The sequence below is a fragment of the Nematostella vectensis genome, chromosome 3 (genome assembly GCF_932526225.1).
Source record: "Nematostella vectensis chromosome 3, jaNemVect1.1, whole genome shotgun sequence".
Taxonomy (NCBI): Eukaryota; Metazoa; Cnidaria; class Anthozoa; order Actiniaria; family Edwardsiidae; genus Nematostella; species Nematostella vectensis.
Window position 1 is genome coordinate 16,771,635 of NC_064036.1, and position 17,342 is coordinate 16,788,976.

General features: G+C 41.7%; 1 protein-coding gene across 2 annotated transcripts in view; it reads right to left on the reverse strand.

The window, feature by feature from the left end:
• Positions 1 to 1,002: 1,002 nt before the first annotated feature.
• Positions 1,003 to 17,342, reverse strand: part of LOC5514234 (beta-1,4-N-acetylgalactosaminyltransferase 3) — a 29,694-nt gene continuing 13,354 nt past the window's right edge. For both annotated transcript variants that reach the window (XM_048725393.1, XM_048725394.1), the window contains 18 exons: positions 16,783 to 16,859; positions 16,223 to 16,298; positions 15,408 to 15,477; positions 14,971 to 15,053; positions 14,847 to 14,904; positions 14,625 to 14,737; positions 14,285 to 14,362; positions 13,877 to 13,929; positions 12,754 to 12,835; positions 12,672 to 12,693; positions 12,399 to 12,539; positions 7,676 to 7,725; positions 7,326 to 7,432; positions 7,176 to 7,248; positions 6,830 to 6,904; positions 5,446 to 5,524; positions 2,837 to 2,963; positions 1,003 to 2,342 (listed from right to left, as the gene is read on the reverse strand). In XM_048725393.1, coding sequence (XP_048581350.1) covers positions 2,228 to 2,342; positions 2,837 to 2,963; positions 5,446 to 5,524; positions 6,830 to 6,904; positions 7,176 to 7,248; positions 7,326 to 7,432; positions 7,676 to 7,725; positions 12,399 to 12,539; positions 12,672 to 12,693; positions 12,754 to 12,835; positions 13,877 to 13,929; positions 14,285 to 14,362; positions 14,625 to 14,737; positions 14,847 to 14,904; positions 14,971 to 15,053; positions 15,408 to 15,477; positions 16,223 to 16,298; positions 16,783 to 16,859 — 1,479 coding nt within the window. In that variant the 3' untranslated portion in view covers positions 1,003 to 2,227. The remainder of the gene's footprint in view (positions 2,343 to 2,836; positions 2,964 to 5,445; positions 5,525 to 6,829; positions 6,905 to 7,175; positions 7,249 to 7,325; positions 7,433 to 7,675; positions 7,726 to 12,398; positions 12,540 to 12,671; positions 12,694 to 12,753; positions 12,836 to 13,876; positions 13,930 to 14,284; positions 14,363 to 14,624; positions 14,738 to 14,846; positions 14,905 to 14,970; positions 15,054 to 15,407; positions 15,478 to 16,222; positions 16,299 to 16,782; positions 16,860 to 17,342) is intronic.

Genomic DNA, 17,342 nt, shown 5'->3' on the forward strand with positions numbered 1-17,342 from the left:
ATTATCGCCTGACTACGAGTCCTTGGGCAAGGCGATTATTCACGGTCCTCCATCGCGGATAGCGAATGCCGTTATGAAATGCGCACCTGTATCTCAACTGGTAGTTGAGTCGTGGGGCCTAAGGAATCGTGGTCCCAAAGAGCGGCGCGTAGGAGGCTAACCGGCTCATTGACCGTTAATAGAACGTAGAAAGAAAATATGAAGTTGTTACTTTATGCTAGTATTCTTCCATTAAAATGTAAAAAATTCAATCCAACGTGATGTAGCACTTGTAGCCTTTTACAGCTCATTCGGGGCCGCTTTAGCATTGTACGGTGAAGTTTAGAATTCCCTCTATTACTCAGTGTGAGGGATACCTGTGGATTTACACCCTACGACTCGAGTTGTAGAAGATCGCGGGGGGGTTGCATACGACGAAATCATGCTGTCTTAAGCAGCCTTAGGGGGAGCCCCTGATGTTACTCTAAATACAGTCTAAGGAATAGTCGCTCATTTGCACAGCCGGACAAAAATCTCCAGCCTCGTTCCCAGGGTCTTATGGGCAATTACACAAAGGATCCTGAGGGGCCCCTGAGGACGAGGCCGGTAAACCTTGATGCACCGCTATTTCGAGTCATGGTTTCACAGAGCTTAGATTATGTATCATTTAACTGGGATACCTGATATTTTTTTCACTTAATATATAGCGCATATCGTCCACAATATTGAGATTTGAATGGCGCATTTGAGCAATAAATCCCTCCCCCCCCAATTGTACCCGCCACTGCAATGCAACCTCGAACCTCTATACAGCGATATAGCGATAATGTTAACCTCTTTCTAACAACCACCTTTTCAAGTAGTATGCAAGTCTATTTTAACTTTAACTTATTTTAACTTGCCTTTTCGTTATAGCGATGGCTCCACTATATATTTGACGTCATGTTGTATCGTGTAGATCGGAGATCACCAAGGGCCAGCTTCTACATACAGAGTGTTCACAAGCCAAAGTGGACAGATATCTCAGCCAGTCAAGTATGTATTTATTAATGTTAGCATTCACGTCAAAACAAATACCCAGCCGACCCCCAAAATAAATTTCACCTTCGAGAAGAATTAAGGAGACCACGTCTAGCAAGATCGGAGGATCGGTTTCAGAAGCCTTCAAGGAGTGGACATTGTGTTTTAAGGCATCTGAAATGTACCTGGAGGATCAGAATAAAGGTATCTATTTGTGTATTGAGCTGTGCTTGCTGATCCCTGTGTGGCATTTTGGGCGTTTTGCTGATAGGGATGATTTTGTTTTTTTTTCTTTGTTCGATTAGAAATTTGTCAAAAAACCTGAGCCTGAAGAGTAGTTGCTATCATCTTGGTTGGATGCATATCTTCAAGACAACTTATACCTTAGACTGATGCCTGAGTATCCTCATCTCATTATGTTTATTTTGCATTTATGAATTTTGGGATTGTGGATTGTTCCCAAGGCCATTACAGGCCGTTTGAGGTGTCAATGGGTTAATAAAAAGGTATGACTTATGTAAATTACCTCGCGCGCGTCTGGTCCAAGTCGTCATTCCCACTAGACTTTGTCGAGAGCAGAGCTCCACAAAAAGAAGCAAAAGAGATATAATCAAGTTCGAAATAACGTCTTAAACATAAATCGTGCATAGAGAACTATGTTTCAATCTTATCTGGTGACTGCACAAATAAGAAATAAAGAATGGAGCGAGTTTGAAGGAAATAAGTTTTCAGGTTTCGTTATTTTCACGCGCGCGCTGAAGAATAGCGTCATTTCTGTATTTTAAATAAATTTTCAATCACAATTTTTGTCGAAGTTGCCGAAGAAAACTGCTCACAAGAAGCTCGCCGTTATTGTCTTGTGTAACAGAACATTATTTTCAACTTCGAAATTATCAAAGTTAATCTTTACTACTCTGCTTTTTCGATATTTACGAAGCTCTGCACTTGACATGGACTAGCGAAAATGACGACTTGGACTAGGTCCGCGCCTTTTATAACGCGGGTCCTTGTTTAAGCGAACCATCGCAGTGATAATGACTTTTTCATGTTTTCTTGGTTGTTAATACTAATAAACTATAAAATATAATCCGTATCATTTGAATCATCGGTAGATTTCCTCGTGGATTTGAAAACATTAATACTCTTGTATCTTGTTCGACCACCTTTCTCCGTCTTAGAGAGTAATCCCATCAACAATCCAAGAATTCGCTTTTAGTTCTTTATCATGTCAACTTGTCTTCTTTTTCTGTTCCCCCACATAGAAACTTCCCCTCCTGACATGGGGAAAGTGATAGAGCTTGGGCGAATCCATTCGCTCCGGTTCCAGTTGTGCGCCACACACTCTGCGAAAGCAATCATAAGGGCGTTGTCCATCATAGAACAAGACTTTTGCTAGGGAAGGGAAAAGACAACGGAGAAGAAATACCTGTCTAGTAGTTCCCAGTCTTTTCCGCATACATGCCTAGTAGGTCCCAGTCCCCCTGCGCAATACATGTTAAGTAGGTCCCAGTCCCCCTGCGCAATACATGTTAAGTAGGTCCCAGTCCCCCTGCGCAATACATGCCTAGCAGGTCTCAGTCCCCCTGCGCAATGCATGCTCAGTAGGTCCCAGTCCCCCTGCGTAATACATGTTTAGTAGGTCCCAGTCTCCCTGCGTAATACATGTTTAGTAGGTCCCAGGTCTCCCCGCTCCATGCCTGTCTTGTAGGGCCCATTCCTTCCCCGCTCCATACCTGTCTAGTGGTTCCCAGGTCTCTCCGCTCTATAGCTATCAAGTAGGTCCCAGCTCTTCTCTCTTCATACCTGTCAAGTAGATCCCAGTTCTCCCCTCTCTAACCTGTCTAGTAGATCCCAGTCTTCTCCACCCCAGTTGTGTCGGAACTTCTCCACGTCTTCTCCTCCAAATCGTTCCCAGTCCTCTTTATAACACCCGAACAAGCCGTAACCCTGATGTTCCCAGAAACCTAGAAACAAATTTTGGTCCTTTTCAGCCTTGAGCGTCTGTATACACCTATTTCAAATAAGGTTCCAGTTCCATGGGTATCAAATAAATGAGCATATAAGCGTAAATAGAAACAGATCTAGCTAGGTTATAAAAGCTGTAGCATTCTTGTCTACGCACAGGTAGTCCAAGCTCTTTATTTGTCCCTATCGATTTTACGGTAAACATAGGGCGAAAATCAAAATTAAAAAATCAACTTGTTGAAAAGAGCTGTGTAGTCTAGTGTTGTGTTCATGTTTTCTTTTTGCGTGTTCTTTGGTCGTATTAAAGCGCCTTTTTCAAGATTCAAAATTCACGATTCGAAATTTTAAACGAACGAAGTTTTTTTATGCCTTTTTACGCGTGCAGTATCTCCACCGGCCGTTTATTTTATCGGATATGGCTACATACCAGAGTGATCTAGCTTATGCTTTATAGTTTTGTCTACAAGTAACACGTCTATTCAGGACCGAAAGTGGACCTTTGGCCGTTCGCAGCCCCCCCCCTGGTGACGGGCCTGAATACCCTGCTCCTTGTTCAGATGTTTTACGTCCCGGCCTTTCCTTTTTTAGGTTGTCTACCAGGGTGACTTGCTTTTCGCACTCAGATGTTCACCCACCTCGACTTTGATGTTAAACACCGCTTTATCGAGGCTGTCGCGCCTTGCGGTGATGCTGCACATAATGTTTTTCCCTGGGAAAGCGCTCATAGCTGTATGTACCCTATGTGCCTGTTTCTCTGCCGGTATTGTAGTGTATTAGCACACTTTACTTAAGCATCATATAACAGAGATGACGTTATTGATAATGATTATTTTTAATACCATATAAGGTCATGGCGTATGCCATAAGTTGTAAATACTTTGATTAAAGATGAGTCAATATTCGCAAACCAAAGCGTGCGGTTGTGTTAACTGATTTTAATGAATATATAGCGAAAAACACTAAAGGTGTGTTCGCAGGTTGGGACTCCACGTCATTCACATCAGTGTTCATGATCACTCCATGACGAACTCTGATTGGATTCTTTGATATTTCTATGGGTCGTTCGTGGTGTTGCAAGGAATAATACTGTAGATGTGCTTGTTGATACCTTGCACCTGGCATCATTCATTATCCCTATAGAGAGATGTATCTTCTATTCGAGTCGCGTTCTTCTTGTTGTTGCGCGTGTGTAGATGCAGTAGATTCAACCGAGTTCTGTTGATATTGTTCTTGTTGGCTTTTTGGATTGGCTGTTAGCGCTGGTTATGCCCCGTCTCATGTTTTTTTCTTCTAATATTGAAAGCTGCTTCTCTAGTTTGTTGTTGCATTGTTTTTCTTCTACTAGACAACCGACTTTTTCTTGTAACTTTCCGTTTAGGGTTTTGCTCATGCATTTTAGGGCTTTTAACCGCCACTTGAAGCGAGGCTCATCGTCTACTTGCAAGATGTTTACTTCTCCCTTGTGTCTTTTTGCTGTTTGATTTTACTTATACAGATGCGATTTTATCGAGTCCTGACTAAATTTGCATGCAGTTAAATAAATGAATAAAATTGAGATGGCTGCTGATGGTTCAAGAAATTTTAGTTTACACCCTTTTGTTCATTGTCCCTATGTTTAGGACAATTCGTCTGCTTGTGAGGATTCGTTCCTTCATTTTGCGCGTGCTTGTGTGCTTCTTTCGCGCTTCTATTCGTACTTCACGAGCGGAGATGTGTACTTAAAATGCTCGTGCGAAGATTTGAATGAAATCTTTTTCTAACTGTTTTAGGTTAATAAAACTTTTTATTATATGGCTAAGATAGTACGCGGGCTGTGATTGGCTAATTTGTAGTCGTGAAATTCCCGTATTGCCCCTCTGAGGGCATTACGGAATTCCGTATTGCCCTAGGAAAAAAAAAAATTCACAATTTTTTTTTTATTTTTTTTTCCACTATCAAACTGCAAAATGAGCGACAGCAAACATTCGAGTAGCGAATTCACCTAGATGAAGCAGAAATGGCTGGTTGGTGGGCTTTTTTGTGTTGTTTTGTTCGGTTGCACGAATTTCGCTAAAACCAAAATCGACCAAAAAACCAAAGCCACCAAAAAAAAAATGGGAATGGACGAGCACTCTGAGTCGGAGTTTATGATCCTGAAGAGATTGAAGAGGAAAAGTTTGGCAAAAAGAAAAACAATAAGATGACGAGCCGGCGAGCGCCATCGATAGCCAAGAAATACAAAGCTTTTATACAAAGCTTACAAAGTTATTTATATCGGATAAACAAAGGCAAATGAATAAAGAACAAGGGGTGTAAAGACCCAGAAAAGCCTCCTTATGATAAAAGCACTACCTGTTATTTGTAAATGCAATATTTCTATCAAATCATAAAGCAGCACAAAGGAAATGCAAAGCGTCGTTCGATACGCCAAAGCCTCAGTTTGATATTTCCCGGCATGACCTCACTCTCGGTTGGTAAGTAGTTAGGATTTATTGTACTTACCTCGTGGGTAGAGATCTGAGCCTCCGCAGTGCAGTCGTAACACTGACGGGAAGAACCCTGCCTTCCCTTTAACCACGTGCTGTGTGCAAAAGTACAAATTAGCATGCGGTTGTTGTTATGCAGGCGCGTATCTTGGGAAGGGTTTGGGTTGGGGATGCGAGGGGCTAGGGAGACCTAGGGGGGTGGAAGGAGGGGGGGGGGCTTTACGGCCAAAAAATGGTCAATTCTTTTTAAAGGATCGTCAAAGACTATCCTTTTGCCATATGATAATAATGAGTTATAAACAGCGTTGAGATACTGTATCAGGAACACAGCACGCATACAAAAGGTTTCTATTCGATAAACAACTTTAAAGTGCCGTATTATGAATATATCTCTCCCCTCCCTTATACAGTTCTTGTGGATGATACTCTCTTGCATGTCATACCTTCAATATTGTGTATACCCCCTCCTCCTAAAAGAATTACTGGATACTCCCTTTCACGTAATACCTTTTATATTGTTGATAGCCCCCTTTAAGAGATCCTTCCTTCCTTTGTGTGTCTTACCTTCCTTTGTGTATCTTACCTTCCTTTGCGTGTCTTACCTAACTTTGCGAGTCTTACCTTCCTTTGCGTGTCTTAGCTTCCTTTAGCTTGTCCTCACCTTCCTCTGCGTGTCTTAGCTTCCTTTGCGTGTCTTAGCTTCCTTTGCGTGTCTTACCTTCCTTTTTGTGTGTCTTACCTTCCTTCTCGTGTCTTACCTTCTTTTGCGTGTCTTACCTTTCTCTGCGTGTCTTACCTTCTTCGCGTGTCTTAGCTTCCTTTGCGTGTCCTCACCTTCCTCTGCGTGTCTTACCTTCCTTTGCGTGTCTTACCTTCCTCTGCGTGTCTTACCTTCCTTTGCGTGTCTTACCTTCCTCTGCGTGTCTTATCTTCTTTGCGTGTCTTACCTCCCTTTGCGTGTCTTACCTTCTTTTGCGTGTCGTACCTTCCTTTTTGCGTGTCTTAGCTTCCGTTGCGTGTCTTACCTTCCTTTGCGTGTCTTAGCTTCCTTTGCGTGTCTTAGCTTCCTTTGTGTGCCTTACCTTCCTCTTTGCGTGTCTTACCTTCCTTTTTGCGTGTCTTACCTTCCTTTGCGTGTCTTACCTTCCTTTGCGTGTCTTACCTTCCTTTGCGTGTCTTACCTTCCTTTGCGTGTCTTACCTTCCTTTTTGCGTGTCTTACCTTCCTTTTTGTGTGTCTTATCTTCCTTTGCGTGTCTTACCTTCCTTTTTGTGTGTCTTATCTTTTTTTGCGTGTCTTACCTTCCTTTTTGCGTGTCTTACCTTCCTTTGCGTGTCTTCACCTTCTTTTGCGTGTCTTACCTTCCTTTGCGTGCCCTTACCTTCTTTTGCGTGTCTTACCTTCCTTATTGTGTCAAAGAAACACGATGGCACCGTGATGTGTAGGTCCATAAGAAAAATAATGCTATTGTTATCCTAAAAGCCGAACAAAAATAAAGCTGTAAATTTACGGTTCTCAGCATGATTTCGACAAGTATACAGATTATGGAGGGTGCGAAAACGCCTTTTTCCATTGGAAGCTTTGGGGAAGCTATTTTGATAACTGAGATTTGAGTTTGATTAATATTTCTTTTTAACAGAAATTGTCTCTTAATATAGATTAAAAACAATAAACAAAGATGTGGCTGAGAAGGACCTTTTGAACTTTGAACATATTATATTTAGAACAGAAATGACGGCCGTTTACCTTGACTGTTGCAACACCAGTGTTAATAGCAAGAGTCTTAAAGAAATGGCCCTTCATCCTCACCAAAGTGTAGCTGAAAATTTGATACAGTTTTAATGCGGGGATTAACGAAAAAGTTAAACTATGCCTCAAAATACTCAGTACACGTGCCTTCTATTCAAGGCTGACTTCTGTAGATACGCATCGATGTCAATATCCGTTGTGTTGAAGTCAACCATCACAAGGTGAAAGTTCTTTTCAGGGGTATGGGTATAGATCTAGCGAGAAAAAAAAGCCTGAATAAGATAAAAATGATGGATCATTTGTCACATGTATTTGTCGTGTATTAGTATTGACGTTGAAGAAATTAATATAATCACGTCAACTAGTTATAAAGTCACGTCACATGAGGCGTTCATGGCGCTCTATGCCCGCCACACAAATATGGTTATTCAGTGGATTTTGGTACATTTATAAAAGATTGTCCAAAAAAACATTTAGCTACTGTCACTTGAACTCACATGGGAAAGCCGATCAACGAGGTACTTGATCCAGAAGCCGTAGTTTTGTACTTATGAACAAAGAGAACCAAACAAATCAGTAACTTCTATTCAAGGTAAGCTAGGGGTTTTGAAGGGCCCTATATTACACGTCCGTTTCTCGGTTTTGAAAAACAAAATTGAAGTCCCTCAATGTCAAAAGTAAATTTTTTTCTGGAAATTGAAGAAAATTTATTGCGCATTCTACCTTTCGTGCTAGAAAGGAAACACTAGTTGGATAAGTGGTGTCACAGGCGTTACACCTGCGTGCAACTTTTTGCAAGACAAATTTACAAGTTTCAAAATAAACTTTAGGGCTTTTCTAGACTTTCTTCATGACTTACTCGGCAAAATGGGCTACAAATTGGGACTTTCTAGATGACTTATTCGGCAAAATGACGTACACCTTGTGACTTTCTAGATGACCTACCCGGCAAAATGAGGTATACCTTGGGACTTTCTAGATGACTTATTCGGCAAAATGAGGTACACCTTGGGACTTTCTAGATGACTTATTCGGCAAAATGAGGTACACCTTGTGACTTTGTAGATGACTTATTCGGCAAAATGAGGTACACCTTGGGACTTTCTAGATGACTTACCCGGCAAAATGAGGTACACCTTGGGACTTTCTAGATGACTTACCCGGCAAAATGAGGTACACCTTGGGACTTTCTAGATAACTTACTCGGCAAAATGAGGCACACCTTGTGACTTTCTAGATAACTTACCCGGCAAAATGAGGCACACCTTGTGACTTTCTAGATAACTTACTCGGCAAAATGAGGTACACCTTGGGACTTTCTAGATGACCTACCCGGCAAAATGAGGTACACCTTGGGACTTTCTAGATGACTTACCCGGCAAAATGAGGTACACCTTGGGACTTTCTAGATGACCTACCCGGCAAAATGAGGTACACCTTGGGACTTTCTAGATGACTTACCCGGCAAAATGAGGTACACCTTGGGACTTTCTAGATAACTTACTCGGCAAAATGAGGTACACCTTGGGACTTTCTAGATAACTTACCCGGCAAAATGAGGTACACCTTGGGACTTTCTAGATGACTTACCCGGCAAAATGAGGTACACCTTGGGACTTTCTAGATAACTTACTCGGCAAAATGAGGTACACCTTGGGACTTTCTAGATAACTTACCCGGCAAAATGAGGTACATCTTGGGACTTTCTAGATGACTTACCCGGCAAAATGAGGTACATCTTGGGACTTTCTAGATGACTTACCCGGCAAAATGAGGTACACCTTGGGACTTTCTAGATGACTTACCCGGCAAAATGAGGTACACCTTGGGACTTTCTAGATAACTTACTCGGCAAAATGAGGTACACCTTGGGACTTTCTAGATAACTTACCCGGCAAAATGAGGTACATCTTGGGACTTTCTAGATGACTTACCCGGCAAAATGAGGTACACCTTGGGACTTTCTAGATGACCTACCCGGCAAAATGAGGTACACCTTGGGACTTTCTAGATGACTTACCCGGCAAAATGAGGTACACCTTGGGACTTTCTAGATAACTTACTCGGCAAAATGAGGTACACCTTGGGACTTTCTAGATAACTTACCCGGCAAAATGAGGTACATCTTGGGACTTTCTAGATGACTTACCCGGCAAAATGAGGTACACCTTGGGACTTTCTAGATGACCTACCCGGCAAAATGAGGTACACCTTGGGACTTTCTAGATGACTTACCCGGCAAAATGAGGTACACCTTGGGACTTTCTAGATAACTTACCCGGCAAAATGAGGTACACCTTGGGACTTTCTAGATGACTTACCCGGCAAAATGAGGTACACCTTGGGACTTTCTAATAATAATAATAATAATAATAATCTTTATTGCCTTAGATAAATCAACATGTCTAAGTTTACAAAATGTAGGAGAAACCGATTATAAGTAAATGCGCTACATCAATTATATGTCACTATATTTAAAGACAAGCCTATTGACAAAAGTATTTTTGAATCGCTCTGAGTGAACCCTAGGATAAATCACATTTCTTTTTCTGAGGTTGTATTTTTGGTCTTTTTTCTTAGGCAGGATTTTGCTCAGAGGATATTCAGGTTGATCTAAGCGAGTACGATAAATCTTCTTATCTGCCTCCTCTAGAAGTTTACGGATGTTTACAATGTTTGAAATGTATTTCCTTTTAAAGCATCTCTCTAGGAAGTTCTGTATGTTTGTGAGATCCGAGTCTGAGGCACCAAAAACGGACAAGCCATAAGTGAAATTAGGAAGGACAATAGACTTAAAGAGGTGATCGAGTTCTTCTTGACAAATTCCTTCCTTTCTTAAAGATCTTAAAATGTAAAGACACTTATTTGCCTTTGTTAACTTGGAACGCACATGTTCACTGTATTTGCCGTTAGACTGAAAGGTAATCCCTAGAATCGGTAATACCGTACATTGCGGAATGTTGTTCACTAACTCGATATTCTGATTACACCCTTTCTTGCGGAAAACTAGCTCTTTGCATTTAGATGAATTACATACCATGCCATTGTCCTTTGTCCAAGTTAAAAACAAATCTACTAAGTCCGTGCGACATTCGCCATTGGCCCAGACAGGAATAACAATATTTGAGTCGTCAGCATATTTAAACAGAGCGGGCTGATTACATAAATTGATTTCTAAATCATTGATAAATATGTTAAAAAGATACGGGCCACTAACGCTGCCCTGCGTTGTACCTCGATTTACACATTTCCAATGACACTCAAACCCATTGTATACCACGCGCTGTTGGCGGCTAGCCAAAAAACTCAGATACCAATTAACAATAAAGGGACTTAATGGTAATTGTTTAAGCTTACATGACAAATTTACGTGTTTTACGCTATCGAACGCTTTGGAAAAGTCCATCGCAAACAATCTGACGGCTTTGCATTCCGGACTATCTAGATAGCCGTAGACCGAGTGCTGCATGCATAGTAGCGCGTCTGTGCAACTCCCGCCAGTTCTATATGCAAACTGAGTGGAACTCAGAAGTTCTTCTACGGTTTCTCGCACGTGAATGTTATAAACAGCTTTTTCGAAAGCTCGGGCAATAACAGGCGTAATGTTGATTCCTCTGTACTCGGTCTTGCCCTTTGGTACATCCACTTTAGGTAGGGGGGTTACATGGGCACGTTTCCATGACGACGGCCAAACACTTGATTCAAGAGACCAGTTCCAAATCTTGCAGATGATTGATGTAAATATTTCTGCGTGTTCTTTCCATATCCAAGATGGGATGAGATCTGGTCCGGTTGCAGTGTTCTTCAAATGCTGCAGACATTGCCATACGTATCTTTCTGAGATAACCGGGGCGTGGTCTTCACTATGGACTTCGACCAGGGTGGGCTGCTCATACGCTGTGTCCCAACAGAGGTTCGCAAAGTAGTCATTGAGTTCGACTAGTGACTGCTCATCAAGCGAGACCTTAGCTGAAGAACGTCGGCGCTGTGAGAGGTTATCAATATGCCTCCACCACTCCCTCGAGCCAACTGGTGCTTGCAAAATATTCTTTCTGTTTTTGCAAATAAGATCACTGATTTTCTTGTTGATCTCTTTAAGCCGATCCGTATTATTTGGTCCTATCTTTGATTTCTAGATAACTTACTCGGCAAAATGAGGTACACCTTGGGACTTTCTAGATAACTTACCCGGCAAAATGAGGTACACCTTGGGACTTTCTAGATAACTTACCCGGCAAAATGAGGTACACCTTGGGACTTTCTAGATGACTTACCCGGCAAAATGAGGTACACCTTGGGACTTTCTAGATGACTTACCCGGCAAAATGAGGTACACCTTGGGACTTTCTAGATAACTTACTCGGCAAAATGAGGTACACCTTGGGACTTTCTAGATAACTTACCCGGCAAAATGAGGTACATCTTGGGACTTTCTAGATGACTTACCCGGCAAAATGAGGTACACCTTGGGACTTTCTAGATGACCTACCCGGCAAAATGAGGTACACCTTGGGACTTTCTAGATGACTTACCCGGCAAAATGAGGTACACCTTGGGACTTTCTAGATGACTTACCCGGCAAAATAAGGTATACCTTGGGACTTTCTAGATGACTTATTCGGCAAAATGAGGTACACCTTGGGACTTTCTAGATGACTTACCCGGCAAAATGAGGTACACCTTGGGACTTTCTAGATGACTTACCCGGCAAAATGAGGTACACCTTGGGACTTTCTAGATGACTTACCCGGCAAAATAAGGTATACCTTGGGACTTTCTAGATGACTTATTCGGCAAAATGAGGTACACCTTGGGACTTTCTAGATGACTTATTCGGCAAAATAAGGTACACCTTGGGACTTTTTAGATAACTTACCCGGCAAAATGAGGTATACCTTGGGACTTTCTAGATGACTTACCCGGCAAAATGAGGTACACCTTGGGACTTTCTAGGTGACTTACCCGGCAAAATGATATACACATTGGGACTTTCTAGATGACCTACCCGGCAAAATGATATACACATTGGGACTTTCTAGATGACTTACCCGGCAAAATAAGGTACACCTTGGGACTTTCTAGATGACCTACCCGGCAAAATGATATACACATTGGGACTTTCTAGATGACCTACCCGGCAAAATGATATACACATTGGGACTTTCTAGATGACTTACCCGGCAAAATAAGGTACACCTTGGGACTTTCTAGATGACTTACCCGGCAAAATGAGGTACACCGTGGGACTTTGGGACCACTGGAATCCCTCGGGATAGCAGAGCGATCTGGTTGTGTTGGGATTTTCGCTAATGTATTTCTCATTGTACTTGTACACGAATTCGGACAGGCGGACGGTTCTACCTGTGAAGCAGGTACAGCATTAGCTGTAGCCGTTGTATTTTGAGAGATTTTTAGTGCTAAGTTAAGCTGTAGCCGTTGTATTGTTCGTTGTTTATTAAAATCTCGAAATAGCTAATTCAAGTATATACTTACCTGATTGTTGTTCAGCCAGCTCCTGCAAAAGAGCAAGTGTCAGATATTGCTAAATTCTTTCAACTTTTTTTTCATTACTTACCAGCTCTAGAAGATAGCGGAAACCTTTTTTGATATCCACCTTTTTCTCTACGTTAACGATCTTCTTGAGTCTAAAGGCATCCCTATAATACAAATGGCTTTAGCATTTGCGCCTCTGCATTCCCAAGTCGATTTTTGAGTAAAATTTACAAAAAAAGTGTAATACCGCTGTAGCTAGTCAGCGGTATCCACGCTTTCCAACAGTGCTTTGCGGTCCCATCTCTAATCCCTCGTCGCTGTGCTAATGCTAGCACAAGTTGGTGATTGCTTGTGTATTGTTATCAAAAATAGATCTATAAGTATATTGGAAGATGGGAACTCTTACTCTTGCTCCCACCAAGGTGAGCAACCATTTGTGTCTTTTTTTTTGGTGTACCCGGGTCCTTTACAATTTTTTTATTTTCCTTTATCTTATTATCGTCCATGAGTATATCGTAGTAAACGCTTTAGCTGTATTTAATGAATACAGATTAAAACATTCCCAAAAGAGATGAGCAAAGAATACTGAACAACGTAGGAGCTGGCTGGATTAAACGGAGAACGGGGATGAGCAAGTGGGAGCAAGATTGAGCAAGGAATATGGACTTGACCATGTATTTTACAGGAATAAAGTAAAGTTCCGAGCACAGGTCACCGTTTTAACGCGGGTGGACCCCCCAGAAAAAAATGCTTTCTCACGCTTGCTGAGAGCAAGAGGGAAAAAAACGCAACCCATATCCTATTCTAGGCAACATATATTGGACACCCTTTAGTCTTTTGGGGCATAATTGAGTGCTGTGCTGACGGATGTTTGCAAGCAAAAGTGGATTCATGGGGACTCATCCTTGTTTGGCTTTCAAGGAAAATGATTTTCGTAAGCGCTCTTGTAGCAAAATTCATTCCAAACTGCTATTCTGGGTCTGTTTGACTTGAAATTGATTTCTTTAGCTTTTTTTTGGGTGGGGGAGGGAGGGGAGACTTTCCAACTCCTGGTTGACTAACTTGATTGGTTAAAAAACACCAGTTAACATAACATTCCCATGCTTTCCGAAATAAGGTGATGGGAATGGATGGAATAGCAGCTGAAAGTTTGTGTTTTATCAGGTTTAAACTTCAGGTAGTGAGTAGATACAGATACTTCCTACCTTTTTCTTGATGAGAGTTTCGCCAAATACTCATTTACTACTTGATTCACTTCCTGTGAATAGAAAAATGCTATTAAATCGCTTTTGCCTTTTTAAAAGGACTTCAAGGCATTCGACAAAAACGACTTACCAAAAATATCCCATACCTCTTTTATTTGTCTTTAATTTTTGCCATTCTATACCATTATGCATAATTTACCTTACTGACTTCCCCTCCCCCCATTTTACACCTTCTTTATCTACCCCCCTTTTTTTCTACCCATCCCAGGTGCCATGGTACGAATACCCGCTTTTGACCAACAGTCGCTACCCATTGCGCTGGACAATCATATCAAGTTAGGCAGGTTTTTTTATATGTTAAAAGGATCTTCCAACATTCACTACAGAAATTGAAGCTACAGCCCCTACCTTCTGTGATATGAGCTTATTACCAGGTCTATCAAGAAGACCTGTCTTATCATTTGGGAAGACGTCTGTAGGCTTGGCCTGGTGAAGAAACATCAATTCTATAAGGGGGGGCACCTAGTGAGATTCAATGCTCACAAGAACAGCAAATTCTGCTGGCCAAAGAAATGTGAGCGCTTCTTGTACACCATGCCAAGAGGTGATTTGAAGACGTTTGTAAATATTTCCTTAGTTTCGTGTTCAATTAAGCCAAACGGTGTCCGGGATGCGTCATTATGTTGGCGCTGTCAACATGGGACTTTAAAAATTTCAGTTTATCAGAAAAATGTTGCAGTACTCTTACCAGTCCAAAGATATAACACCAGAAATCGCTAACTTTTCTCTGTGGCACGTAAGATGCCATGTAGTAACAGTAAGGCAAAATGTCTGCCACGTCGCTATGATTGAGCTTGGGTACTGGGAAATAATAATTTCTTCATTAAGTGCATCATCATCATCATCATCATCATCATCATCATCATCATCATCATCATCATCACCAAACCCTTTATAACTGTAGTGATACCTTTATAACAGTAATCGTCACGCTCATCCTTTAGCTCTCTAGCAGACACCCTTGGTACCTTTGGATAATAGATATCAACAATAAGCATTTTACAGAAATTCAATGGCAGAAGACATGTTTTCACCTTATGAAACTCCAGCGGTCGGTGATCAGACATGATGCATTCCCGACGAACTCGAGACAGTTCTTCACTTTCTTCGATTCCATCTGCACTGAAGCAACACTTAGTGAATCGTTTGACGAGGCACCAAGATAACTCAACAAGCAGCATGCGAGACATAGAGCTTTGAAGACTCTAGTATCATAAGTAGATGGATTCCGACGTGTTCTGATTCTTTTAAACAATTTCTTCTCAACACCGCTTGCCCCATGTCAATCAGATAGCAGGTTCTCACATATCATTATTGGCCTAATTCACAAAGCTGTAAAGGTGGCCACGGTAGCGCGCGTCGCATCATATAGCAGGTTCTAACATATCCTTATTGGCCTTATTCACAAAACTGTGAGGTGCCCACGGTAGCGCAAGTCGTCATGGTCGAGTAGACACAGTAATATACTCACCAAAGTAAGGCGATAAGACTTCAGGATCAACAAGTGCGAAATCACTTCGGTTTTTTTCTGATATCGACCACTAATAAAACAAATATTGCTGCCAGTGTTCATTTTTTTAAAAGTTTTTTTTCGGGATGAAAAACGGCGTAAAAGGGCCCCATACACTCACGTCTTGATCACCCCACTACACATTTCGCATTTCACTTTCTTTTACTCCCCCTCCCTTTTCTTCCTTATCACTTCCTCTTAGTCCCATCCTTCTCCCCAAGTATCCCCTGTCTCTTTTTCACACAACTTTCTCCTTCTGATTCATGCCTTTCTCTTTTTTCCAAACACTTAATCTAATTCCTCCTCGCTTCATCTCCACCTTTAAGGTCTCTCCCACCACAGTTTCCCCTCTCTTATATATATAACCCTTACCGTGATTTCTCTACCCGTCACCGCGCCCCTTCCCTTATCCCGACCCATGGGTCTACCCTAAACGCCCTTCCTCCCATTCATAACCTCCCCCCTTTCCTAACTTCCCCGCACTGTACAACCACAGAGCATCACCCTTTACCCCGCCCATCCATCCCCCTTCTGCCTTGTTTTTCTATCTGTCATTTTCTCATCCTTGTAATTCATAACATCCATAACCTTCCCTCTTTCCCTCTTTCCCGACTCCCCCCCCCCCTCTGTACAACCTACTCATCACCCTTTACCCCGCCCACCCATCCCCTTCTGCCTTTTTTCTCTATATGTCATATCCTCATCCTTGTCCCCATTTTAGGTAACTCGTACTAGCTTGGAGTCAAAGTAGTTCTTCGAATAGAGATGATTCATACCGCTAGCGTGAAGTGTCCTTGTTTTTCGTGCTGTCGGTGAAGAGCCTCCATGTAGTATACGGAGCCCGCTGTTAAACTAAACCATAAGCTTGGATATAACTGCTTTTTCGTATTTCAAGAGATTCAGAAAAAAAATTATGTAATTTATATATATGGAATTGTTTGGGAAATGGAGCTATTTCCCATACGTTTTGATCTTCTTTTTGCGTTCTAGAAGTTCGGAATTTACAAAATTTAGCCTGGTAGCAAGCCTCGGACCCCATTATCTTCAGTCTAAGACATTTCGTTTTCTCTTGACACCCCCCTCCCCTTTCACACGCACACACTTAGGCCAATTCCGCCGCCCCAAATTGACCATGAGATGGACGTGGTATGCGTATTAAAGATATTTTTCCCTCGTCCACGTAAATTTCTTTTAGAATCTTTTTTGACTTTTCGTAATTGGAGAACTCCTCCCATCTTGCTAGACGTGGTCTCCTTCTTCTTGCAAGGTGAAAATAATGTTGGGGGTCGGGTGGGTATTTGTTTTGACGTGAATGCTAACATTAATAAATACATACTTGACTGGCTGAGAGATCTGTCCACTTTGGCTTGTGAACACTCTGTATGTAGAAGCTGGCCCTTGGTGATCTCCGATCTACACGATACAACATGACGTCAAATGTATAGTGGAGCCATCGCTATAAAGATAAAAAAGTTAAAAGATACCCGCATATGTTACTACTGGCAATCGTGGTCGTTATAAAGAGGTTAACATTATCTCTATATCGCTGTATCGCTGTTACTACTGGCAATCGTGGTCGTTATAAAGAGGTTAACATTATCGCTATATCGCTGTATCGCTGTTACTACTGGCAATCGTGGTCGTTATAAAGAGGTTAACATTATCGCTATATCGCTGTATCGAGCTTGCATTACAGGGGCGAATACAGAGGGATGGGGAGGGATTTATTGCTCAAATTCGCCATTAAAATATTGTTGACGATATGCGATAGTGAAGGAAAGAATAAAATACTTCATCACACTATCAAAGAAACGATCCATGTTAAACACGAACGCGCACTATAAAAGGGACGTACTGCCATTCGTCATTCGACTTCACTGAGTGCTGAACTGCGTC